The sequence below is a fragment of the Rissa tridactyla genome, chromosome 12 (genome assembly GCF_028500815.1).
Source record: "Rissa tridactyla isolate bRisTri1 chromosome 12, bRisTri1.patW.cur.20221130, whole genome shotgun sequence".
Lineage (NCBI taxonomy): Eukaryota > Metazoa > Chordata > Aves > Charadriiformes > Laridae > Rissa > Rissa tridactyla.
In genome coordinates this window covers 5,533,819-5,558,730 of record NC_071477.1, presented here as the reverse complement: position 1 = coordinate 5,558,730, position 24,912 = coordinate 5,533,819, and the positions used below count along the sequence as shown (strand labels likewise).

Genomic DNA, 24,912 nt, shown 5'->3' with positions numbered 1-24,912 from the left:
CTGTGGCGGGGCGTCGGGGCCCGGCCGGGTTGCGGCGGGGGCGCCCGGCTGCCTTGGGGCCACACATCTGGTGTCCCCGGGCCTGCTGTCGCCTCAAGGGGCAGCGAGGAAGGGGCGGTGGGGCTCGTTTGTGAGACTCATCCCTCTGTAAACCACCTCCCCCCCCCCCCCCCCGCCCTTTTTACGCAATGAATTTATTAAATTAGGACTGTCTGGTCATACAGAAATACTGATTTTATTTTATTTTATTTTTTAATGGAGACGGCGATAAATGGTAAACTGTTGACGTGGATTCCCTTTCTTTCCCACACGAAAATTTTGAGTAAAAAGGGTGTGGACAAGGCACAGGGTTTTTTTTTGAGTTTTGCGCACTCCCCAGACAAAAAGCATATGAAATGTGTTCCAACAAAACACGGTTTATTTTTTTTTTTTTTTTTGCTTTTAAAAGATCGTATAAAAACCCGCAAGACTTTCGACATCAAAAATCCTTAACCTAAAAAAATAGCACCAGGGAGAGTTAGAAACCTTTGAAAAGTATTAAAAAGGCATTTCTGAAATCTACCTCTCCTTACAACACAGAATAAAAGGCAGCTCTTACAGGGAAAAATATTTCAAGGAAGACTTGTCTACTACAATCCATATCAAACAAGACAACTCTCATTCCTTTTATCTTTGTTTACTTTCCCCAAGTCCTTTTTTATTCTCTTCTATTTATTTTTCTTTTGATGAGATAGGAAAGGATGCGAGATCCGGAGTACGAAATTAGAGATGCCATGGAGTGGAGGTTACCTGTTATCCCAGTTTGGAAAAAATACAAGCCATCGGAGGATCCCAAGGCGGAGGACGGCCGTCACCCCGGCCTCGGGCTCCGTGCGGGGACTGCGGCTGGGGCTGGGCGGAGGAGTTAGTGAGGTGACTCGGGTCCAAGCTGGGCACAAGGGTCGGAGGTTGGTGAGGGGTCCAACTCCAGCCGGCGGGGCGGTGGCGATGCCAGGCTTCCCGAACACCTCCAGCAGCTGCAGAGCCCACCCCGCTGTCATCCCAGTCAGGTGACAAAGGTGGCGAGAGGCTGCTACTTGTCCCCGAGCATTGCAGATGCCAGCAGTGATGCGGAGGAGACCGCTTGGCTTTCTCCAGCATTTTCTTAACTAAGTGTGCAGCTCAACCGCGCGTCACTTGACTGTAAAGTCACCCCTTTGGGAAGACTTTAAAGAGTAACCTCCAGCAGGATCAAGGGAAAAAAGCCTTTTAACGACCTGGGCTTCCCTTCCTGCCCATTCCCGAGTGCAGCCTTGGGTTGGAGAGGGAGAGAAGACGGTCCCCAGAGCCTGGGGATGAGGTGGAAAGCTGCACACAAGCAGCTCCGCGCCAAGAAGAGTGGAAAATGGGAGGCTCCCTCCTCTGGGGAGGCTGCCGTCCTCCACCGCCCGAGACGGGGGTGGCAAGGGGGTCCCCATGTGTCAGAGAGGTAGAAGGAGCGAGGAGGGAAGCTCTCATTTCCCACTGATGCTGTACAACACCTCGTGAGGCAGCCTGGCATCGGGCGGAGGGTTGGCGCATGGTTTGCACAGGATTAATTTTGAGAAGGCAGCCAAGGGCTCTGCCAGACCCAGGCGACAGGTTGTAGTGAACAGCAGAGGTAGGGGAGGACGGAGGGACCGAGGGGTACATATATGTCACGAGTTGTTTCAGTGCATTGAAATGTGCATTGGAGTCAAGAGTCCCCCGGAGACGCTGGGCAGGACAGTAGCCCTGTGGCTACAGAAAACCTGGGGGAGAGCCTCTGCCCACACGCTGGCCATGGGAACAGTGCGCCCAGGACTTCACGGACAGCAAGATAATCACTCTGGAAAAGTTAGGGAGCAGAGGAGAGCAATCAAAAGTGAACACAGCGGTGGCAGCAAGCAGGAGCTCCCAGTTTGGGGGTGCGGCCCCAGGAACCGCTCAGGGCACCGTCAGGCCAGGGCTGGGCACGTAAAGAGCACCAGCAGCATCCCAACTCTGCGCACAACGTCACACACAGGGAGACGGGCACGCAGGGAGGGAGAGATACAGCCCCTGCGGACCCCCAGGACCTGCAGCGGAGGGGGACACATGCAGGCCCCGGCCGCAGCAGCTTTCCCACCTCGCTGCCGCCGCAGGATGGGTGCGGGGTGAGGCCAGCGCCGCCCTCCCGGACCCTACAGCCCTGCGGTCCTTCTGGGGTCAGGTGGGATTTTCCCTGCAAGGAACCCCCTGCACCACAGCTAACGCACTGCCAATACTGCTCGGGTTCGTGACACTGTACGTGACATTTTAGGGGGCTGTATTTTGAAGATGACATTGACCACTACGCTGTCCTTCCTGCCGATGCACCGCACTCATTCGGGAAATGAATGCTCAGAGAACATTTTCCTTTATGGACACTGGAGCCCGATTCCTCCTCTGATTACTGTGTAAGCTTTCAAACCACTCAGCAGGATTTTAAAATGTAAGGAAAAGTTTTAGATGCTTTAAAAAGGAAGTAGTGAGTATTTGTAAACTACAGCCAAACGTATAAAACAATATTTCTTTAGTTCTAGCTAGAAAAGTAACTCTATCACCTCACAGTTCAGTTTCAGCTACATTCAGGTCTAGGAATCTCCACATTCTTATGTAATGCCTTAAAGCAGCAATAGACGTTAAACAACAAAATTAAAGTTTATCAAAAAATTCTTAAAAATAAAAATAAAAAAAAGATTTGGTTTCTGTAATCCTGTATGTTCAGTGTATGTAACCTGACCAGGGTTCCCTTACACCTGCTGCTACAGTTTGGGGATTTTTGGCAGTTGCTTCAAGAGAGGTTTTGTTTGTTTAGGAAAAGCAATAATTTGCTATAGTTTCAAGTTTGCCTGCAGCACCCCGGCAGCTGCCTCCACACTTACTGCTCAGCAAGTTGTGACTTTCCAGCTCTAGGCTAAAACGGAATATTTAATGCTCTGGAGGAGACTTCTCATCTCATCAGTTATGCATAGAGCTTCCTCCGCTGGGCAATTAAAGCTCTTTTGTCCATCATTTTCTACAGATCACTGCCGTTAGTCCCTTTAAAGAAAAGTTACCCTGCCAGGTTCTTTGGTTAAAGACATTTCCTCAGCTCTCCCTGCGGGGCCAGGCTGCCTTCCCGCGGCACATGGCTGGGGAGGGATGGTGCCACGGCAGAGTCCGGCAGCCGTGCCCGTCCCTCGCCCGCCACGGCAGCGGAGCTGTGCATCTTTACCAGAGAGACGAGGGACGCTCGGCTTGCTATTCGCAGGCAAAGTAATCCTTGAGCGGGGAAAAGAGGTGCCGGATGACGGGGACGCTCCATGATCTTCCCAGCAGCTTCTGGCGAGCCCCGCGGCCAATGTTGGAGACGTCCGTGTAGTGGAGGGGGAAGCCAAAGATCCTGCGGAGCCGAGGCAGGAGATGGGGGAGTGAGGTTTGGTGGCTGCCCCGCTCCCCCGGTGCCCACTGGCCACGGCCAGGACGCAGCATCCCTCTGACCCATCCCCGCATCCAGCCCATGGCCCCCACCCTTGAGCCCCAGCCCCTGTTTTACAGTCTCGCTTGGCAGAAGCTCCCGACTGCTAACAGCCAGTGCTCCCTGCCGCTTCCCCCGTTTTCTTTCCCAGAGCAAATACGTATCGCTTTCCCCCCGAAGCCCTCAGAGCACTCAGCAAAGGCAACGCAGCCGTTCCTGCTCTGCCCGGAGCCAGCGGCAGACTCGCCCCAGGGCAGTGGCAGCAGAGCAGCGCCCACACCTCCTACGGCCTCGCTCCTACGGACACGGGGAGCCCAGCACATCATCCCACGCATATCTGGGCAAGTGTATCTGCCCCATGTGACTTAACCTACGTGCGGACAGGGACCAAGTGCCCAGAGCCAGCTGGGATGCGATCCATCCCAGCGAGTCAAGCCAGGAATGAAGGAACCGCGCGCTGCACCTGCTGGCCCGTGGAAATCTATACGTGGCAAGTATGTGCACAGCCTCCCGCCCCAGACGCGCCTGCGGGCAGAGAACAGCGAGCTGCCCCAGCTCCGGGAGCTCACAGCACCACCGCATTTACAGACACCGGGGACAGCCAAAATTAACCACCAGCCATGCTAAAGATTTCTATTATAGCTCTGGAGTCCACTAAGTTGCACTGATATACACTGTACTGAAACACCGGTGCCCCTGGGTGAGCCGAAGGATGGACAAGAGATGTTGACATACACCCCAAAATATACACCCCAAGGAGAGCAGCAGCCCTGGGCAGTCACTGCCATCTCAGGTTTTGAGTCTTGATGAAATTAAGAGACAATTTCTCATAGCCAGGATGCAATACAGGGACTCCTGTCTTACCAACGTGCCCTGACGTGCAGCCTGTCAGGTGAAACAGTGAGTGTGACGAGCTTTCCTGAAGAACGATAATGTGTTCATCACACCACTGGCATCTCCTACAGCCACCACAGCTTCCCCACTGAAATACCCACCACCTGCGCAGATCGCCTGCCTCAAAGGCTGGAGCAGAAGTGTCAAATACTGGAGTGTCGCTGCTCCAGGCAGTTGTCGGCTGTCCCCGTGAGCTGCAGCAGGGTCCCAGCCCACTGCCACCAGCACACCCAGCAACCGATCCCCTGGGAACGCACCCCAGCAGAGCTCAGATTTCCCAGTTAAAGGGAGATGCTGGCAGGGATTAAGACCCCGGCATGCTGGCTCCATTTTAAAATTGGATTAGGAAAATAAAAGGAAAAGCAAAACAGAAGAGCCACCAATATTCTCTCAGCCGGGAATCAGCACTAGCACTGAATACAGGGGAGTAAAAAGCAAACACTAAATATCTAAAGACAATAGAAAATTCCTCCTCCCAGCTCTGCGTGTCAAGTCCTCATGCAGCCTCTCCAGCTTGGCCAAGGTCAACTCATCACTCTCTCAGCAACCACCAAGTTGTCAGAGGTCATTTACCATAAACTCACAGCTCCCGCCTGCTCCAGCACACACCAGACCAGAGCAGAGCCTCCCAGGACGGGCGCAGGATCCCTTTTCCCAGGGCAGCTCCCTTCCTGATCCACCCTGCAAGGCCAGAAGCTTCGGGAGTCTCCTACGGGAAGGGCACTCTGCTCCCCAGCACGGTCAGAGCCCTGTACATCCTGAACAGTATCACCGTCCTCGCTCATTAGCTGTTCCTAACGGGGCCGGGCACTGCCAACCCACTTTCCCCAGTGGCGCTTTCGGAGGAGCCCTGTGCCCGTGCCATCCTGCCTGCCTCTGCTCAGCAAGGCACCTCTGCAAGCATCGCCCTGGGCTACTTCATGGAGATGGCTCTGAGTCACCCACGTCGGGCGCTTCCAGCTCTTCCGCCTCATTACAACCAGATGAAAGTTCTGGTGTCATTTAAATGGCATGACACGACAAAGGCTTGGTAATTGCTATTTCACTTTCAAATACCTACATGCCTCTAGCTCAGCTTTAATTATTTTTAACTCCAACAAATACTGGCAACTTAAATATAAACAAGCAAAAATATTTAAAACCGGTCTGTGTTTATTGGCCGAGACTTTGGCTGGGTGAAAACTCCAGGTTTTGTTGCTAGAAGTATTTGGTGTGCAGGGTCTGCGAGCAATTGGGTTTTACTCTACTCCAAGTCCTTCTGTTGTGTTTTGCTGTGAATTTGGGGTGCTACGAGGCACGAACAAAGTTTGGAGGAGCACGGTCGTGCTTTGCCCCCACCTGCCATAGTGTGAGCTTCCCCACAATGCCATACCGGGCTGAGTGTCCCCAGCCCAGGCGGCTGCTCGGGTTCACCTCCAGCAAACCCCTACACGGCACTGACCGGGGCATGGGACTACCACAGAGCACCCCACATCAGCCTGGGTCTCAAACAGGCTGGTGCACATGGACATCCACAAGCCAGACACGCCACGCAGCACCCTGCGCAAGCCCTGTCTCTCTTCCCTCCACGGGCTTCAGGTCCGGGGGCAGAGGACGCTGCTACGCTTTTCCCACAGTCTCATCTTTGCTCATTAACAACGGCGTTATCATGTGCACATCGCCGCAGGGAAACTGCACCGTAGGGGAGCTGCAGCTCTTCAGCTCCCAGGAGCTGGGCTTAGGGCCAAGGAGGAAAGACCAACCACGCAAGCACCACAAAACAAAACAAAACGCCAGCGATCGTTTGATTACCTGTTCATCCCCGGAAGGTTGCCCCAGAAATAGCGTGCTCGGTGGGCAGCTGATATCTTGATAGCATCAATCATAACCGGGTTACACTGCAGGCCATGAGAGGGGGGGGAATAAAAGTTAAGAGGAGGTGCGGGCTCAGCCATCTCCTGCACGCCAAGCCCTTCTCTGCTGTACTGCAGGAACTTAAAAATCTTCAGCAAATCGTCCTCAGGATGTAGCCCCAACAAACCCTTGTTCCACCCCAGAGCACGGTCAGGTTGGCCACATGGGCTACCACGCCACAGCTGTGGCCAGGAGCTAATGAAAATCACAGCACGCTTCAGTGCTGATTTCTCTGGGACAGGATCAGGGCTGTCAGCCTCCAATGGAGCTTCTACATACGGGGGTTCCTGCTGACCCACAGCCCATCTTGGCTACCACAGAGTTAAAAATCCTTTCCAGTCCCTGACCTCCCTAGAAAGGCAGGCATTGCTCTGAACAGATGCTTTCTGCAAGGCTGGCAAAAACCCTCCCGCAGAGAACTAGTGCCTGGGGTTAACCTCCTGAAAGCCAGAGGGGATCCCGAGCCAAGACTAAACAGCTGACTCCTGGTGCGTGCATCAGGCAAGGGGCTTTCCAGCGCTGGGGACATAACAAACCACAGCCAGACCTTCACAGCCTCAGCACACCTTGCACAGCCCAAGTGTCTCCTGCTCTGACGCCTTTCCCGAAGACGGTGGCAATCCCTACCTCCAGAAACCGAGAAATGTCCCTCTTGTCATTGACCCTCATGGCCACCACGTTCTCGAACATCCAGAAGAAGGGGCGCTCCTCTCCCGCCTTGGGACGGGCGTAGTTGAGCAGGTGGTAAAATTCGAAGAACAGCCTCCCGGTTCCTTCTACAAGGGACAAAACGGGAGCAGCAGGTTGGGACCAGCTGTGGCACAGGGGGCACAGCTCTGGGGGTCCTGGCTGCCCTCCCCACCGTGATTGGCATGGAGACAGCCTGTGCTTTGCAGATGCCATCCCATGGTTTGTAGGTCAGAGAGAAGCCACCACCAATGCAGACTGGGGCTGAACCAACTTCTCTGAACTTCAAGGTGGCTCCACACCTCGGGAACACCCCGGGGGTACCCAGCCCTGCAGAGGCAAAGCAGCCTTACCGTACAGCCCCTTCCTGGCCGGATTCACAAGGGAGAGGTCATTACAGGGGCTTCCACCGATCACCAGGTCAAAGGGACCCCACTCCTCGATCTAGAGTGAACAGACAGACACAGTTAGGAAATGCCATGTAAGCAGGTCTCTCCTCCACAGCAGGGCAGGGGGCAAGCCCTTCCCAGGGCTGGTGGCGTGAGACCCACGCGGTCATGGGGACACGTTCCCCGGCCCGCCCGCAGAAGCGGTGCTCACATTTCTCTTGGTTATGTTCCTGACATCGTGCACATAGGTGATGTTGCTCTCATGCTGCATGGTGCCCACAGCAATGGGGTCTTCGCAGATCTCCGAGGCGATGTACTTCTCCACTTGGATGCCCAAGTCCTTCAGCACCAGGTACCCTGCCAAGGGACAGAGGTCTGAGGTTGCAGTGCTCTCTTTAGTCTCCCAGTCTCCTTCATCAGCACAGATGCTCGATGTGGCCACTCTTGCATGTCCTAGGTGGGTGCAGTCAAACAGGACTTCTGGATGAGCAACCTATTTTTTGACTCGTTTCTCCAGGCAGGTTTGCTCCCAGAAAGCAGAACTCCAGAGCTGAGTGAACTGAGTCAAATCAGTCGCCCTCAGGCATTTCTTCACCAGAGACCCGGTTACCAGCACGCCCACAGCTCTTGCTTCTCAGTGAAACCAGCTACCTGAGACCACACTCAGTGCAGCAGGAACCTCTGTGAGCAAAATTCCCATGCCCTCTCTCCATCTCTCCATCCCTCCCTCCTCCACAGCCCTGTCCATCAGGAATGGGAGCCCCTTCCCTCATCCCCTTCTGATGGGGATGCCCCTGCCCTTCATCCTGTTCTCCCCACCAAGCTTTCAGAGACAAGTTTGAGTCCATTAAACTATTCATCCCTGACATCCAGTGCTGTAAGCCACCAGGACGGTGCTCTTCCAACGCCTCACCTGTTGCAATGCCATCAAACAAAGATAGCACTCGAATAGGTCTCCTCTTCGCTGGTGGGACCGTTGGGTAGATTTTGGGTGCAGCCTGCAATGAAAGGACAGCAATGAAGCCCCAGCTTTGGCAGTGCTGTGATGCTCTGTGAGGCCAAACCTTTGGCTCTACAGGCATCGCCTCCACTTTCGGGGGAGCATCTGCAGGGCCAAGAGCCCAACACCCCTGGAGAGGGTGGATGAGTGAGACCAAGGCAGACAGCCAAGGAATTTTCAGCTGTTCGCCTTGCCCTCTGCAGCCCTCTCCCCGACAGCCTAGTGCGCTGGGCTTGCCTGCCCGCAGCCCTTACGTATTCCTGTCCCTTGTCGCTGGTGAAGAAGTCCTGCAGGCGAGTGTTCCAGTCCTGCCGGCGCTGCAGCACCCCGTAGCTCCTCTGGGGCTGGCACATGTAGCAATTCCAGGGCTCCTGCTCTTTTGCCTTGGCTGACGTCCCTCGCCCCACCAACACCTCCAGACACTCCACACAGAAGCACCTGCCCAAATCACAACACCTCGTGCCCGTCACCTCCAGAAACCCCTCTGCATCACCCCAGCCTCTCCTGGCGTCTCCTCTGCCATGCACCAGAGCCCCACCCCATCCTGTAGGATGTTGTTCCATGCAGTATCTTGGTTTTTAAGGCTGCAAACACAAACTGGTGACCCAGGTAAAGCTCCTGCCTCCTCCATTGAGAGAGAATCCAACAATTCTATGAGCATCATAGAATTATAGAATAGTTTGGGTTGGAAGGGACCTTAAAGATCATCTTGTTCCAACCCCCCTGCCATGGGCAGGGACACCTCCCACTAGACCCCTGGACTATCCTGCCCAGCCCCACGTACGACCCTGCTTCCCTGTGGCTCCCCAGGAGCTCCGCTGTGAGCTGGGACAGAGGAGCAGAGACGAGGAGCAGAGACGGGGCCCACCTGCAGCAGCTGGCATTGCTGCAGAGCAGCAGCTCCTTGCCTTCGCAGCAGACAGTGCAGTAGGACTGGTAGCCGTCTTCGTCATACATGTAGAAGAGCTCCAGGAATCTATCCTAGCGAAAGGACAAGCGGGAGGAGAGAAGGACGGAGGATCAGGATCTGTGCTCAGAGGGTGAAGAGGGAACATAGCTTTGCTTCGTCCCTGGTGCACCCTGAGAGCTCGGAGAGGCACATCCTCGGTGCTGCAAGTGGAGAGAACATGCCGAGGGACAGCCCCGTGGTGGATACAGGACCCGGCACAGTCACCCCTCCTGTCCCGGCAGCGCCGGCTGCAGCGGGGCTGGACTCGGCAGCCCATCCTCCTGCCCCAGGCTCAGCCCCGGCACGGCGGCACTTACCCTGCACGTCTGGCAGAGGCCCCCCTCGAACAGCGGGTGGAAGGTGGCGGGGTTTCTCCTCCCGCAGGACAAACAGCTGTCTGTGTGACAGAGAGAGCTCCGCTCACCCCGGGGTAGGGAACCCCACGCGGAAGCGCAAACCCCACACCTCCACCCCACGGCGGGCTGTGGAGGCTGGAGACTCTCGCCTGAGCCCGTGCAGGTCCAGACGCAGCTGCAGCTCCCAGCAATCTGCGATCACAGCGCTCTCCCCCTTCCTACAGGGTGCAGTTAAGAAGGGACCCACCATCTTTGCCTAGTGCTGCCTGCACCTGCACCAGCCCCACACCTTTTCCCAAGAGAGACGGGGCAATCGATTACCTTCAAGACTCCCGCTGTTGTTCGTAACTTCAGAAACCATTTGCTCTTTATAAAATTAAAAAGAAAAAGAGAGATTTATCATTCCTTATGTAGCAAACTTTAAATGCACTCTACTTAGAGACGCCTGATTTCTTGCATTAAAACTGCTACAGCTTTCTTTGCACAGAGAATCACAGAATCATAGAATGGTTAGGTTGAAAGGGACCTTAAAGATCATCTAGTTCCAACCCCCTGCCCTGGGCAGGGACACCAACCACCAGCTCAGGTTGCTCCAAGCCCCGTCCAGCCTGGCCTTGAACCCCTCCAGGGATGGGGCAGCCACAGCTTCTCTGGGCAACCTGGGCCAGGGGCTCACCACCCTCAGAGTGAAAAGTTTCTTCCCGATATCTAATCTCAATCTACTCTCTTCCATTTTGAAGCCATTAGCCATGTCCTATCACTGCATGCCCGTTTAAAAAGTCCCTCTCCAGCTTTCTTGTAGGCACCCTTCAGATCCTGGAAAGTGGCTATAAGGTCTATCCAGAGCCTCCTCTCCGGGCAGAACTCGCTCAGCCTGCCTTCTGAGGAGAGGTGCTCCAGAAGGCAGGCCACGGGCACATTAGAAATTTTGGTGCGAAACCCATGTCCTTTCACGGCTTGAGATATTAGAGCTAGAGTTTAAAGTAGCAACACACAGATCATTTCCAAGCTGAGCAAATAATGGAGCCCAGCTTGTGGTGCCATGTCTTGCAGTTGGGTTTGCTGGTGTCTTATAAGGCACAAATGAGCAACAAAAAGCTTTTTTCTTCGGAATCGAAGCTCATGGCCCCTGTGTAGATGCGAGCCCTTTCCCAGAGATGTTTCCCAGTGCTTTTCAGGATGCATGGCCCAGGCCATGCTGCTCCCCAGCTCTCGCTGCCTGTTACCTCGGGTCTGGTCCTCTTCCACTCGCTGCTCCTTGTTGTTGTTGCAGGGGTTGGTCTTCAGCCTCTTGGTGGGGGGACACTGCTCGAGGGACAGGACCTCCTCAGTCCCGTTCCTCAGGGCCCCGTTCTCTGCAAGGGAAAGGTGACTCCCTGGGGATGAGCCTCCAGCACCAGGAGCTCCCCAGGGCACGGGGGGACATCTCCTGCCAAGCCCAGCCAGGCCCCATCCCAGACAAAAGCAGAGCTCTTTCTGACCGCCCAGGCTCCCCATGCATGGCTTGAGGCTCAGCTAGGTCGTGACTTCCAAGAGCAATGGCTTTGAGGGTGCTTTACTCTGGCATTTTGTGATGCTGCTGTGGGGGACGCCAGTGTGGAGCCCCAGGGCCACCTCAGCAGCAGGCCAGCATGGCCACTGCAGAGGGCGAGCAGGTGCAGCCGGGACCAACCGCCAGCCCCATGCCCAGCTCACGCCACCACCTCACCTGAGGCTTTGGGCGGTCGTAGTCCCTTGAGACCCAAGGGCTTGAAGCCGGTGAGCGCCCAGTCGATCATGGGCTTCAGCTGCTCCTCCAGGGACTCCCCGGGGGCGGATGAAAATGTCTTCCCCGACCGGCTCCGGGCAACCTGCCGAGAGAAGAGGGACGGCGTGGGCCAGGGTGACCGGGGCTTGTCCCCAGCTGCAATGAGCATGGCCCACATGCCCGCCAGGTCCCAGGCGCCCTCTCCACCACAAACACACGTGTGCAGGGCTCGGCGTCCCCGGCTCAGCGGCAGCTGCTGGATTCCGGCATAGGGTGTACCCTCGGCTGCACTCCTGTGCCTCCCCTCCCTGCAAGGAGCCCGTCTGTCCCCCACCAGCCCCAACCCAGCTGGGAGCAGGGACAGCCCAGCCCCAGCTCTCGCCCAGACTTGGCTACCCGGCAAGAAAAGTAAAGGCAGAAGAGGTGCCTGTGGGTTTGCAGCACCGTAACCCGGAGCGTGATGCCTCCCCTGGATGGGTATCAGACCCATGGGGTGCTCAGTGCCGGCCCCGACTGCAAAGGGCATCCAGCACCAGCCCAGGACACCTCCTGGCAGTGTGACAGTGCCTTCAACCACAATGCTGCCACACCAGAGTCCCCAGAGGGAGCCTGGCCCCAGGGTTGTTTTTGGAGCAGAGACCCTGAAGCAGCAGCAACTACTCGTGAATCTCCCGGGATAAGCAGGGTTTGGCCCCATGGCTGCACTTGGAAATAGTCCCAACAGAGAAAGGAGGGTTTTCCTACAGACATCTGTCCACATCACCCCAGCAGACGGGGGAAATGATTAATTCTGGACTGCGGTAGGAGCTCCTGCACTGATCTCTCTCAAGGTGATCCGCAGGCATTATCCAGAACCACTCCCAGATGCAAAGCAGAGCAATGTGCAGAGGGGCAGAGCGGGGAAGCCCCAGCCCCAGCCACCTCCCCACACGCTGCCCGAGCTCTGCAGGTGCCTGGGGCTGAGCAGACATCCAGCTTCCCGGCTGGGACACCTTCTCCTGCCCCTGCAAAGCCTTTCCTTCACTGGCTCAGCGGCACCCACCGCCTGGAGCACAGCCTGTCCCTCCCTGCATCCCACTGCCCCCCACGGAGCCCAGCCACTTCACTTTGCACCTCATCCATCCAACCCCAGCTCTGCTCCGCAGTTACCTCCAGGGCATGGTATATGGCTCGTCGGTAGGAGACCAGCTTATTAAACGTGGAAGAATTGAAATGCTGCCTAAAGGCCATCAGTCCCACCAGCTTGTCTGCAGAAACCTGGGAGAGAGCGACAAAAGCTTACCTGCAGGCACAGGGGCACAGGCATGCCTTGCTTGGGCTGTGTCCCCCACGGCACCGTGCCCCCCGAATCGCAGACCCATCCCTGCAGCACAGCAGCTCCCAGCATGGCTCTCACGCCGCAGCCAAGGGCACCAGGCTGCAGCCATGCCGGGGCTTTGTCTGGACCATGCAGCCGGGCAAGGAAACCCAGCGTCAGCTTTGCAGAGGGCGACAAACAGCAGAGGGAGGAAAGCAGAGGCGGCAGCATCGCACTCGCGACTAGGACGGGTGTTTTGCACCCTCTGCTGGCACCACACCTCTGCCGGCAGAGCCGGCGCAGCACGGGCACCCGGCACAGCGCTTCCCTCCCAGCGCTTCCCTCCCTCCCGTCTGCAGTCCAGGGGAGGCGCAGGATGGCCAAGGGGTGATGGGGCTCCGAGAGGGCATCCCTCACCAGGCAGGGTGCAATGGGGGCAGCCCTAGAGACCAGGGCTTGGACAAAACCCTGCGAAGGGGATGGAGAGACATCCCTGTTGCCGGATTCTGTCACCAACCTATGGTGACCAGGCACTAGTTATAGTCACTAGAGCCACGAGAGCATGCCAGAGCCTGACTATGCCAAACACCAGGGTCCCTCCCCAGGGAGGCCGCAGTTGGGCACACGCAGCCCGGAGGCAGCCCCAGGAATGGGACAGACGGCCGAAATGTGCAGGGGAGGGGATTTCAGCCTGGGTGAAATCAGGCGCAGGCAGCAAGCTTACCTCAGAGAACTTCCCATCTCCGAACCACTGCACCCACCGCATGCCCGAGACAGCCTGGCGCTTGGCCGTGGCTCTGTAGGAGACGACGATCGCAGGCCACCAGGAGAAACCTTTGATCTTTCCCCAGACGAGCTCCCCAATTCCAAATTCTTTCCCATCCTGCACGCAGAAGAGGACAACACAGATCAGCCAAAAGCACAAACTCCCCGCTTTATCCGAGCGCCCACGTGGGGGAACGGCCGCGGGGTGCCCCGCAGAGCTGCTACGCCACGCGCGTCACTCGCTGCAGCGCACATGGACTTCTGTGCAAGGATCTATAAAAGCTGCACCCCCTCCCTCAAAAAAATGGCCGAACACGCCCCCGGCAGCACTGGCTGCCAGCCCTGCACCACGCAGGAGCTGGGCGCGAAGGTCTGTGCGTCGGCAGCCCCACGCCAAGCCCGGCGCCTGGCACGCAGAGCACGGTGCGTGCTCCGTCCTGCACAGCCCTCCTGGCACCCGCACCCTGTGCGTGCCCACTCCTGCCTGCCCTCCCGGGGTCTCTGCAAACACCGAGAAGCTTTTTCCTGCCCTCACAAACCAACAGCTAGGAAGCTCCGGCTGCCACAGGAGGGCTTGCAGCGGCCCCGGGATGGGGATGGGCAAGGCAGGAGGGCAGCAGGTCCAGGGAGTGCAGCCGGACTCTCCCGATCCCCTCGGCCATCGCAGCCGTGTTTGTCCAGGAGACCTGAGCTCACTGCACGGTGCTGCTGAGCCACGAGGCACAGCCCAGGCTGAGGGACGTGGGGAACACAGCAGGGGATGGTACGCGTCCTGCCTGGCTGCAGGGAGGACTTTGCACAGAGGTTGCTCCCTGGGCTCCCCGCGCAGACGATGTCGCTCCTTGGTGTGTGGAAACCCCCATTCATGGGGCTCACAGCTCAGCTCATCTGGCTGCACCCCAGGGAGAGGAGAGAGGGCACCCACCCTCCTCTTCTTCCCAAGGAGAGAGCAGAAAAAATAGGGCAGGGAAAAAACAGAAAGAAAAGAAAAAGGTGGGAATTTTGGTGAGACCATGCCAAGAGCCTCAAACAGGCAGTGTGACAGCGCCACACCGGCACGGTGCTCTGCCCAGGGAGGCACCTCGCACAGGAGCCGTCCCCTCTGCCTGCAGAACCCTCCCTCCCAGCTTTGTTCTGCAATTAGGCACCTAATTATGCAGCAAGAAGCAATTGCCCAATTCCTGCAAGTCTCGGGCCCTGCCCTGACGCCCGCAGGCACTGAATCACGCTCCTCTGCAGCTCCAGCAGCTTCGCTCCTCTCCAGCATCCCCCCGACAGAAACATTTTCTACGCATGCAACTGCCTGTCTCGGCGGGGCCGGGCATGGCTGCCAGCCCGGCGTGTGCCGCGCACGCGTCCCTCGGGGGCCCTTGGAGGCTTGGCAGCCCCCCGTGTGGCACAGGCAGGGGCTCAGCAGGGCTGGTCCCCACACGCTGACCATCTGCAGCAGGGTGCCCCCGGAGCAGCATCAACCCCGCTGCCCGATGGACAGGGACAGCCCGGCACCATCGCACCCCGGACACACAGGGAAGGGCAGGCAGGGAAGAGGAGGCGGGAGAAGCAGCAGTGAGGTTTCCAGAAGGTCCCCTCGCCTGCAGGCTTGGGACAAGCCAGGAAGGTTCCTCCTCGCCCCGCACCGTCCCAGGCGCAGGATTCCAGTGCCCGAGCAGAGTTTGGCCCCTCCATACCTGGTACTCCAGCGCCATCCCCGCGTCTCTGCTCTCCGGCTCCTCGGCCCCCAGCTCGGCAGAGCCATTCTGCCCTTCCTGGGAGCTGCTGCCGGAGAGGGTGCTGCTGCTCCGGGATGAGTCCCGGGAGTCCTCCTCCGTCAGGTCGATGGTGGTCACGGGGATGGACGTGGTCGAGCGCCGCTTGGAGCTCTGCGCAGCGGAGGGAGCAGAGTGTGAGAGTGGTAGGAAGGCGGGGAGAGGGGAGGAGGGGAGCAGAGACCTGCCCCACATCACCCCCAGCCCCTCAGCCAGGGATCAGAGGGGGAGAGCCAGGGAGAGGGGCACCACCACAGCCAGGAACGGAGGAGAGGGCCCAGGACTGTGGCGTTTGAGGGAGAACTGCTCTGCTTTTACTTGCAAGACACATAGAAAACGGTGCACCGTTTGCTTTCTTCCCTTTTCCTCTCCTCAATTCACCTGAAGGTGTTCAAAGCACCCTGTTCATAGCAGGGGCAAGCAACAGCACACACACCCCCACTTCACAGGGGAAACTGAAGCAGGCAGAGGCCACAACATGTCTGAAGCCACTTGGCCAGGGCACAGCAGAAGTGAAGGTCTCCAGAGCCCCAGGGAAGCCCTGGCCCCACGCAGACCCTCACCCGCAGGGGAGCTGGCAGGTCCCTGAGACTCTCCACGCTGTTCGTTTCCTTGATCTTCATCTCGTGCCGGGTCTGCCCTGCCTGGAAGATGAGGCGGACGGGGGGCTTCTGCCTGAGGCTGCTCTCCCAACCGGCGCTGCCCCGGGGCCGCACCTGCAACCAGAACAGAGAAGTGCTGTGGCACGGATGCCTTCCCCATGCCAGCAGCATGCTGGGGACAGGCACAGCCCCTGCTCCTCAGGGCTGGGCACTAGCAGCACCAGAGCCCCAGGGCTGGGAGCACGGAGAAGGCAAGAGGAGCGCAGATGGCTGCAGGAGCAGGACCCAGGCTGAGCCCCTTGGTGTGACCGTGCACTTCACAGCGTCTCTGCTGGGCTGCACAGCCATGCTCAGGAGCACGCACTGCTGCAGCCCCCAGCACCCTGCAGGGGGGCAGCATCCCACCAGCAGCTGCTTACAACAACTTTTGTTTCCAGCTCTCATGTGCATCCTCCACTATACCCTCCTATACCCTCCCCTCCTCGCAGCTACAGCCATGGCTGTGCGACTGAGACCAGCGGGAGCCAGCAGCCGGGAGGACCAGCCACCAGAAAAGCCACAAGCCCCGGCAGAGCAGCCGTCCCAGGCACGGCACCCTACTCACACATGCGTGGGTGCTCTCACACAGGCGTGGGTGCTCTCCCCCCTAACAGCCTGGCCCCGCAGAGGCACCCAGGGCAGCCTTTCCCCTGCGGCTTCAGCAGCCGCAGTTTACAATCAGTCTAACCCAGGCATGTTTCCTGCATCCGGCATAACAAGAGTTTCAAAACGAAATGAGATTTTGCAAGTGAAGAGCCCCCGAACCGAACGTAGTGGGAAAGCAGAATTTTCACCCCGGTTGGATTTATGGCTCTTTCTTTTGGAAGCTGCCTCATCACAGGCAGATCTCCAACCTTGGGGTTTCATTTCAAAGTCAAAACAATAAAGCCAGAAGGCAAAAATGCTTCCAGACCCTGGAGGTTTGTCAACCTAGTCAACAAAAGGAGGGGGGGCAAAACTGGGATCCAGCCCCACAGCAGCTAAAAGCAGGCCACCCTGAGAATGGGAGACACGAGATGCTTTGGTCCATCAGTACAGCCAAGCCTTTTTAAAGAAAACATCAGCATAATAATTATTAGACTGCTGCAACATGTAGTGGGCATCACTGCATCACGCACCATACCCTCCTGCTGCTGCCGACATAATGTAAATCAGGAATTTAAAACAAATATTATGCTTGTAAATTAATATTGCGTCTGCCATTGGACTGTTCCCCCAGCACCAAGAGGAAGAGCTGCCCCAGAGGGGAATAGTCGGGTATCCCAGGAACCAGCTGCCCCCCACCAACAGCCCACAAAGCCCCCCGGGCAGCGAGGTCTTACAGCAGCCTTGGCGAGCACTTACCTCCTGCGCCCCTGCGAGAGCAAGCGGCCAGGACAGGTCCTCCTTGGAGAGGTCTCCCTTGCTGACCCTCTTGTTGTTCTTCAGGGACGGCAGCCCCAGGCCCCCAGCATCTGCGCAGGGACAAGGCAGAGCAGCCTCAGGCTCCGTGAGCCATCCCGGCCGTGTCCCTGCACGTCTCTGCCCGCGGCTGCTCTGAGCAGCAAGGCACGATTTGAAAAAAACGAAACCTCATCTTGGAGAAATGTGGCCAAGAGCTGAAGACAAGCGGTGTCCCCAAGGCTCCCCATCATGGTACTGCTGACACTGGCAGTCCCAGGTCACCCAAAACTGGGAGGGACTCTAATAGCACTTGTGGGGACCTTCTTACGTAATTTTTTGTTCCTGAAAGCTCAGAGGCACAAGGAAACCATTCAAAGCCCACTATTCAGGGCCTGTCACCAGTTCATTTAAAGCAAGGACCTCATGAACCCAAGAGCTGACATTTGGGGACTATGACCAGAGCATCCCAGGAGCTGTGATGCAGCCGGCAGCAACCCTTGGGCATGTGGCGGCTCCCCGCCTCCCTCCTCCCCAGGGGGGTTAAACCATCAAGGGGCAGAGCCAGCATCCCAGCGCGGCACCCGTTTCCACAACCGCTTCTGTCACCATGGCCTGGATGCGCCACCAGAAAGCAGAAACCCAGTGGAGTCATGGAGTGACCCCGGCCACGGCTGTGATGCTCCCGGGAAGCCCTTTGGGATGGTGGCTGGGAGATCCCTGTCCCCGTGCATCCCTGCACATCCCAGGCATGGAGCATCCCGGGCACAGCACGGCAAGACTCACCTGGAGCGCTGGGCTTCCCATTCGCCTCCAGAAGCAGGGCAGGTGTGTCATTAGCGGGATTGGTGCAGTCCCCGTTGATGAGGATCAGCTCTGCCCTGCAGTCTGCCTCATCCCGGTCATGGCTCTTGTCCTTTTTCATGGTTGCCTGTGGAAGCCAGAATGGAAAGGAAATTTAGCCATGCAGAAAGCCCCAGGGAAGGTAAAGTAGCCAGAGTAAGCTCTTCAAGCCAGCCACAACTTCTCATGTCCTTAGCAGAGGGGTCTAACTGGAGACGCATTTGGAATGGTATCGGGAGCCAACGGGCACCTGGACAACACCTCCCCACAAATGTGGTGGCCCTGAATATCCACCAGCTCCAGTGAACAGAGGCCCCAGTTGCAACCTGCTTGTCCTTCGGGAAGTGCCGGGGCTTTTCTCTGGGGCTGCACTGGCCCAGCCCTGCCATCCATACGCCATGGAGTGCTCCTGGGCACGGTGCTGCCCGGCCCAGGCTGGCTCTGCCAGAGGGGTCCCGGCTGCAGCTTGAGACCCTGTCCAGAGGGGAGCTGCACTTCCCAGCCACCTTGCAGAAACCAGGGGACATCCCACCCCCCCACGAACCAGACTCAACTGTGCTCCGGCTGCCCAGCAAACCCAGCAGTGGGTGGGCTGTTACAGCAGCAGTGGGACAGGGCAGACGGCTCGCCACGGGGGGCAAAGTCCTGGCGCCTGCAGTGAGTTACACTCTCCCAAAGGGAGAAAACTCCTCCTGCCCCCCTGCCCTGGCCTCAGCTCCCCCCCACCCCCAGTCCGAGAGCAAAGGGGCAGGGCAGGGGTCTGCCCTGGCTGCACTCACACACCACCATCACCCAACCCCGGGGACTGCGGAAAGAGTGTCGGCATCCCCCACCCCAGTGTCGCCCCACCCCAGTGTCCCCCCACCCCAGGAGCTGCTGCTGTGCAGATAAAGCCCGGCCACGCGTCCCCCCAGCAGAGGCGGAGCACACCTCGCCTGCACCCAGATGCCTCTGCCCTCCCCCTGGTGCCCTCCCTGCATCCTGTTTTCGGAGGTGGAAGCTCCCAGGCTCTCCCAGAGGCACCCAGGGCTACGCTAAAGAAGCTGCCTCATTGCTGGGCTATGGATCTGTGCTGCAACTTGCCCCTTCGCCAGCACAGTCATTTCAGGAGCACGTAGCTCAGCTCAACAAACTAAGGAGCAAGCAGGGCTTTACCCACCTAACGCCCTGTTAGGAAGCAAAAGCAACACACACACCCCCCAGCCCTAAAAAGACCCCAGCTCCAGCCCCGCCACCCCCTCCCCGGCGCTCTCGCTCAGCATCGCCTCCAACTGCTTCCCTAACAATTGAGATTTCTGCTTTGAGATCATCTGTCAGCACCTCTGACAAACAAAGACCAGTCGGGGTTTGATATTTTGGATGCCGAGGGCAGCCTTAAAACCCTGGTAACATCCAAACATGAAGGAAAACAGGTGTCCGTGCACCCACCTCCACAGGCAGAGCCCCCGGGTGCACGTCCTGCCTCCCCCCCCCAAGACACGTCTCCTCAACAAAGGGATGAGAGGGAGAGCAACGGCACCAGAGGGAGTCTAAAGCTGCCTAAACCCCTACAGCTGTGTGCAGAAATCCCACTGCTGCAGCACATCTGCTCCCAGAACCCGGCGAACAATTCCTGGGAGCTGCCCAGACTCGCTGGGCTGCCCCCGGCCCGGGCGGCTGGTCCCGCATGCCGGCCCCGTGCACGCCGGCCCCGGATGCTCTCGGATGCAAAAACACGTCCTGATGCAGCACAGCCGGGTCAGCTCCACCGGGGTCTGCTCCACCCTCCCCAGCCATCCTGCAGAAGGGCAGCGACCATAGCCAGGAGCGACGCTGCCTCAAAAAATAGCCAATTTCACAAAATAATAGTGAAGCTCACGAAAAATAGCAAATCTCACTCAGGAATCCATACAGGGAGGTGTGAGAGGATACACTGCTCTCTTGGCACGAGGGTGACCCAGAGGAGAGGCTGGGGAGAGGGAGATGGGGCAGCGTGAGGCCGTTAGGATCCAGGGAGGACAGGAGCAAGCATGGCCACCTCCCAGCCCTGCAAAACATCTGCACCCTCAAAACCCCGCTGGGACCTTCAGAGGACCTTTGCATTTGGTCCTTTGTCAGGAGCCTGTTTGGGAGCCAGAGATGGGAGCCCGAGCCTGGGAGGTTCAAACTTGCAGCTCAAAAAGGTTTCTCCTTTCTCAGCCCCAGAGGTGCCCCGCATGGCCAGCACACAGCAGGCGATTGAGCGAGCGTGTCCCTGCCACCACTGCGCTGGGGAGGCAGAGCGGAGGGTGACACAGCAGCCAGGTCTCCCCGGGACATACGGCCACGACTGATCACCCGATGTGCCACGCTCAGCTTTGCTGAGTGCTCAGGGAGCTCCGACATCATCCAGTTATAAAGCGTTAAAAAAAAAAAGTGCTATCCCTTTGGAAGGAACTGCTCCCTGGCAGAGCTGGACACTCCCACACCAGGGCTCTGACGGTCCGTGGGACCTGGCCACAAGCCCCAGCGTAAGCGCAGGCGTTTCAGGTCCCCAGGTGCAGGCAGGGCCTGCAGCGTACGTGCAGGAGCAAGCAGTGCATACGCAGGAGCATACGCACTGCTTGCTCTGTGCACTTCTCCAGCTGCACCACCCGAGATCACTCGAGGACATCCTGTCACCATCCTCTGACACGCAAGCGGGAACGGGAGCATCACACCGTGACCCAAACTGCAAAGCTAATTAAACTCTCGCTTCCCCAAAAACTTACACCGAGGCAGCGGGACTGCAATTCCCATCCCTTCTCCTATTGCTGCTGCCTTTTGCACCAAGCAATAAAGCCACATGCTCCAGACTGTCCTGCCTGCTGAAGAGGGGTGTCCGGCCCGTTGCCCCTCCAGCCACCGAGGATCTCCCGCAGGAGCCACCATACTCGCAAGCCTCACCACCTCCTTCTCGGGAGGAAGGCTCAGCCCTTTGTCCTCGCCTCCCCTCGCAGAAACGCACACCAACATGTGCACACAGGGCATTACAAAAATAATAAGAAACAGAGCACTCCCCTCACATGTTCTGTCTCACGGGAGGAGGAGAAAAACAGCACCGCAGTGTTTGCACTGCTTAACACACTGCAAACATACAGGCATGCACTACAGCCATAGGCTTCGTACAAGAACCCACGAAGAATGAAATAATGCAGAATTCCGGCTCCGATGCTCCAAGCTCCCCAAGAGACTGGCGCTAGCGGCAGCCCCGACACCGCCTGGTGCCCAGGACGTGCCCTGCAGCGATACCCCACCGAGACAATGAACCCGCTGACTCCGGATCCCGCCCTAGTTTTGCAATACCAGTTTCTTTAAGGTTTGCCAAACTGGTTAAGGACCATGCTACAATATTAACTGCTTAGAGAGGCTCCCGGTCCCTGCCCGGCCGAGCTCGCTGGCTACCCCGGAGCGGGCAGAGCGGCTGCGCTCACCTGCGAGGGGTCCCGGCAGGACCGTGCCTCCGCACCCCGCTGCCCCCCGGGACCGGGGCTGCTCCCCCAGCCTGGCTCGGGCTGTTTTCAGTTTTTCTTCTTGAGAAAACAGGCTGGCCCTTATCAGGTGCGTTTCCCCAGTAGGTGGAGAGATCGCAGGGGAGACAGCCGGACTTTGCCTCCAGACAGGGACATGCATATCAAAAGGCTGGAGGGAAGCGTTTTACATGATGGCTGGGATGGCAGCCATCGCCCAAGCCCTGTTTGAATAACAAAAAGAAATAAAGGACCCCAATGGCCGGGGCTCGCTCCCTCCAGGCTGGCTCCTTCCGAGGGCTCTGGGCTATCACGCACACAAATGGCCTTTAACTCTCCCCAAACCGAACATTTCCCTCTAATCCTGGGAAGAAAAGAGTTGCTGGGTTGGCAGTTTAGTAAGAAAGGGAGCCCATTTTGGCAGATATGCTCATTAAGAAGGGCAGGCTCTCCCCTCCCCTGCCCGTTTCCTGTGCCTGGCCCCTCTCCGCGCTCCCGCGCTCCGGCACTTCCCTCCATTTTCCCCCTGTTTCCTCTCCTGCCCCCCCTGCCCCGCTCCGCTCCCCCTCCGGACCGCAGCAGCCCTTTGCGGCCACCCCCAGGCTCCAGCACGGTCACCCGCTGCCTTTCAGCAAAGCTCGGTTGAAAGAAAAGAAACAAAAAACAAACCGGCCCCTCCTCTCCCAGTGAAGACCAGGCCTGAGAAGTCTCCTGGGCAGCCACCATCACAGCCAGCCGCTGCTCCAGCCGCTCTAGGCTCTTTACCATGCTCATCTCGGTCATGTCCCGCTGAGATGAGCCACGCTGGCTCTCCCGAGCCCCCTGCCCAGGGACGTGCCCGGTGTGGAGCAGGGGCCGGGGCTGGTGCGGCTGCGGGCAGGGCTGGGGGCTGCAGTGGCTCTGCCGTCGCGCAGGTGGGTCTCGCTCAGCGGTGGCAGGTCCTCTGTCCTGAGCGGTTACTGCTTCATCTTTCCCCTGCACAAGAGGACGTAAAGCGATGATAATGACACCTGACTGTCCCCGTCTCCCCCCTCCTAGCCCTGTACGGCAGGGCTCAAGCCTCCAGCCATCCCCAGAGCTGGGGCCTGGGGCACCCTGGCTCATTCCCCCCCATTTCATTTAAAATTAGGAAACTGGAGACAGAGGGAGAAAATTGAAGTCCTGCTGAAGGAGTAGCATGTTTCAGCCCCCTTCCTTCTCCAGCCCCCTTTCCGAGGGAGGTCGGTGCAGCATCAGCAAGAGCCTCAGGACCAGCGCTCGACCTGGGTGTCCACCCACTGCTCCTCTCTTCGTGACTCCTGAGACTTGTGCCCCACGTTGGGGCCACCCTGGAGTTTATTTCTCTTTCTCCGATGTTCTCCCTCCCCTGCCTCTTCCTCCACCAGAGCTTCTTTCCGGGCTCGGGAGGAGGAAGATGCCACTAGACTTCCCCCCGTGATCCCCCCGGATGGGGAGGAGGAGGAGGATGCCGGCAGAGCTCCCCCCGGGATCCCCTCCGGTGGGAAGGAGGAGGATGCCGGCAGAGCTCCCCCTGGGATCCCCCCGGCTCGGGAGGAGGATGATGCCGGCAGAGCCCCCCCCACCGAAATCCGCCCCGGGTCGGTACCTGCCGGCTGGGCCGGTGCCCGGCAGCTGAGCGCGCCCCGGCTCCGGCCGCCCCCTCCCCTCCGTCCCCAGCCCCGGTGAAACTTCACGCCCGAGGCGCCGGCCGGGAGCTGCTTTCCTGCGAACAGAGAAAAAGCAAGATGCACTGACAGCTCTCCGACCCAAGAACCGAAAACAAAGGTGTTCAGCCCCGGCAGCGCTGCCGCCCCATCCCGGGCTCCCGGAAGCCCTCCCCGTGCCCCCCTGCTTGGGGGCGGTGCTGCCCGTGGCCCGCCGAGCCACGGGCAGGGTAACCCCAGCCCTCCCCAAACCCTCCCCGCCCCGAAGCCATCACTTGCCGTTTCACCGACGGCAACCCGAGGCCCCGAGGGTTTGCCGTGCTCCCGCCGCGGCCCCGGGAGCTGCCCCTGCCCGGTTTCCCCTGCCCGTCCCGGCATCGCCGGGGGTCCCCAGCACCCGGCCCGACCCCGCCGTGACAGCCCCGGGACGCGCCCCCGGGCTACGCGGCCGCGGAAAACTCCGAAAGTTGCGCCGGGAGCCGGAGGGAGCGGCCGCGACCAGGAGGGAGCCCTGCCCGGGGGCTGCGGGCACACCAAAACCCCCGAACCCGCCCGGTGGCCGAGCGCCGGCAACAAGTGGCGGCGGAGCCCGCCGCCCCCTCCTCCCGCTGCCCCGAGCCCCCGGGGCGGAGCGCCGCCACTCCCCCGGGGAACGGGGAGCGGGGCCGCCCGATCGGCCGGGGCCGGGGCGCTCCTGCAGCACCCTCCGGTGCGCCCGGTGCCGCCTCTCCACCCGCCCCATTGTCCCCCGCCGCCGCCTCCGCTCACAACAAAGCCGCCCACGAGGATGCGCCGCAGCTCCGGCCCCGGCGGCCCCGGTCCCCTCGGTGTCCCCGGTCCCCGGCCCCGCGCTCACCTGCGCCGCGGCGGGACGCGCCGTCCAGCGGGGCCGCGCCGCCGCTCGCCGCCGCCTCCCGCACCCCGGCCGGCCCCCGACAGCCCCGCGCTCCGGTTACATGGCGCTTTAACCCTGCCCGTGCTGGGCAGCCCCTCCTCCTCCTCCTCCTCCGCCGCCCCACGCCCGCCGCGCCGCACGGCGGGGGAGGGGAGGGGAGCGGGGGGCCCGCACCGCACCGCACCCGCCCGGCCCCCCGCACCCCCCGGGGCCCTGCATTCCCCCGGGGCCAGTACCTCCCGGAGCTCCGCATCCCATCCACCCCACCCCACCCCCCCACGGCTCCGCATTCCTCCAGTGCCCCGCACCCCCGCGGCCCGGCACCCCCCCGCGTCTCCGCATCCTCCAACGGCGGCTCCGCACGCCCGGCGTCCCAGTATTCCCCCACTGCTCTGCATGGCCCGGGACTCCGTATCGCCCGGGATTCCACGTTGCCCCGTGCCCCACATCCCTCCCTGCCCCGGTGCCCTGCATCCCCTCTCCGGGGCTCAGCATCCCTCTCTCGGGGCTCCACAGCCTCCCTGATGTATCACACCCTCCCGGGGCTCCCCATCCCCTGGTACCCACCGGCGCCCCGGTGTCACCCACAGCACCCGACATCACCTCAGCATCCCTCCGGGGCTCGGCCCTCAGAGCCCCCCCCGCAGCTCAGCCCCCGCGGCAGAGTAGCCCCCCCGGGGGGGAGAAGGAGCACCTCGATGCCGGGCAGAGCCCTCGCCCCACCGAGCCACCCCTCTGCCCACCGGCTTTCCACCAGCACTGTGCCCCTCGCAGTGTGGGCGCAGCGTGGGCTGGGCAGAC

The 24,912-nt window shown here is 59.4% G+C and overlaps 1 protein-coding gene across 2 annotated transcripts; it reads right to left on the bottom strand.

The window, feature by feature from the left end:
• Window positions 1-466: 466 nt before the first annotated feature.
• DNMT3B (DNA methyltransferase 3 beta) lies at window positions 467-23,173 on the bottom strand. Of its 2 annotated transcripts, XM_054218861.1 has the most exons (20): window positions 23,159-23,173; window positions 22,222-22,527; window positions 18,029-18,173; window positions 17,207-17,316; window positions 15,785-15,937; window positions 15,144-15,335; window positions 13,415-13,573; window positions 12,543-12,650; window positions 11,355-11,496; window positions 10,873-11,001; window positions 9,968-10,012; window positions 9,608-9,687; window positions 9,210-9,322; window positions 8,596-8,779; window positions 8,255-8,339; window positions 7,553-7,698; window positions 7,306-7,396; window positions 6,893-7,041; window positions 6,164-6,249; window positions 467-3,403 (listed from the first exon to the last, which is right to left on the bottom strand). In XM_054218861.1, exons 2-20 carry the CDS (start codon window positions 22,333-22,335, stop codon window positions 3,262-3,264), a joined length of 2,373 nt encoding a protein of 790 aa, XP_054074836.1. In that variant the 5' UTR covers window positions 22,336-22,527; window positions 23,159-23,173; the 3' UTR covers window positions 467-3,261. The 2 variants fall into 2 exon arrangements, with proteins under 2 accessions (XP_054074836.1, XP_054074837.1); XM_054218862.1 differs by lacking the exons at window positions 22,222-22,527; window positions 23,159-23,173 and adding an exon at window positions 21,517-21,570.
• Window positions 23,174-24,912: the final 1,739 nt, after the last annotated feature.

Bases quoted from the DNA above. Each gene is read 5' to 3' on its own strand.
- DNMT3B (XM_054218861.1), bottom strand. From the start codon at position 22,335: ATGACCGAGATGAGCATGGTAAAGAGCCTAGAGCGGCTGGAGCAGCGG. The intron at 8,780-9,209 runs GTGGGCCCCGTC...TGATTTGGGCAG, and splicing joins AGCAATGCCAGCTGCTGCAG to GTGCTTCTGTGTGGAGTGTC. The intron at 7,042-7,305 runs GTAAGGCTGCTT...TGTCCCTTGTAG, and splicing joins GGCCAGGAAGGGGCTGTACG to AAGGAACCGGGAGGCTGTTC.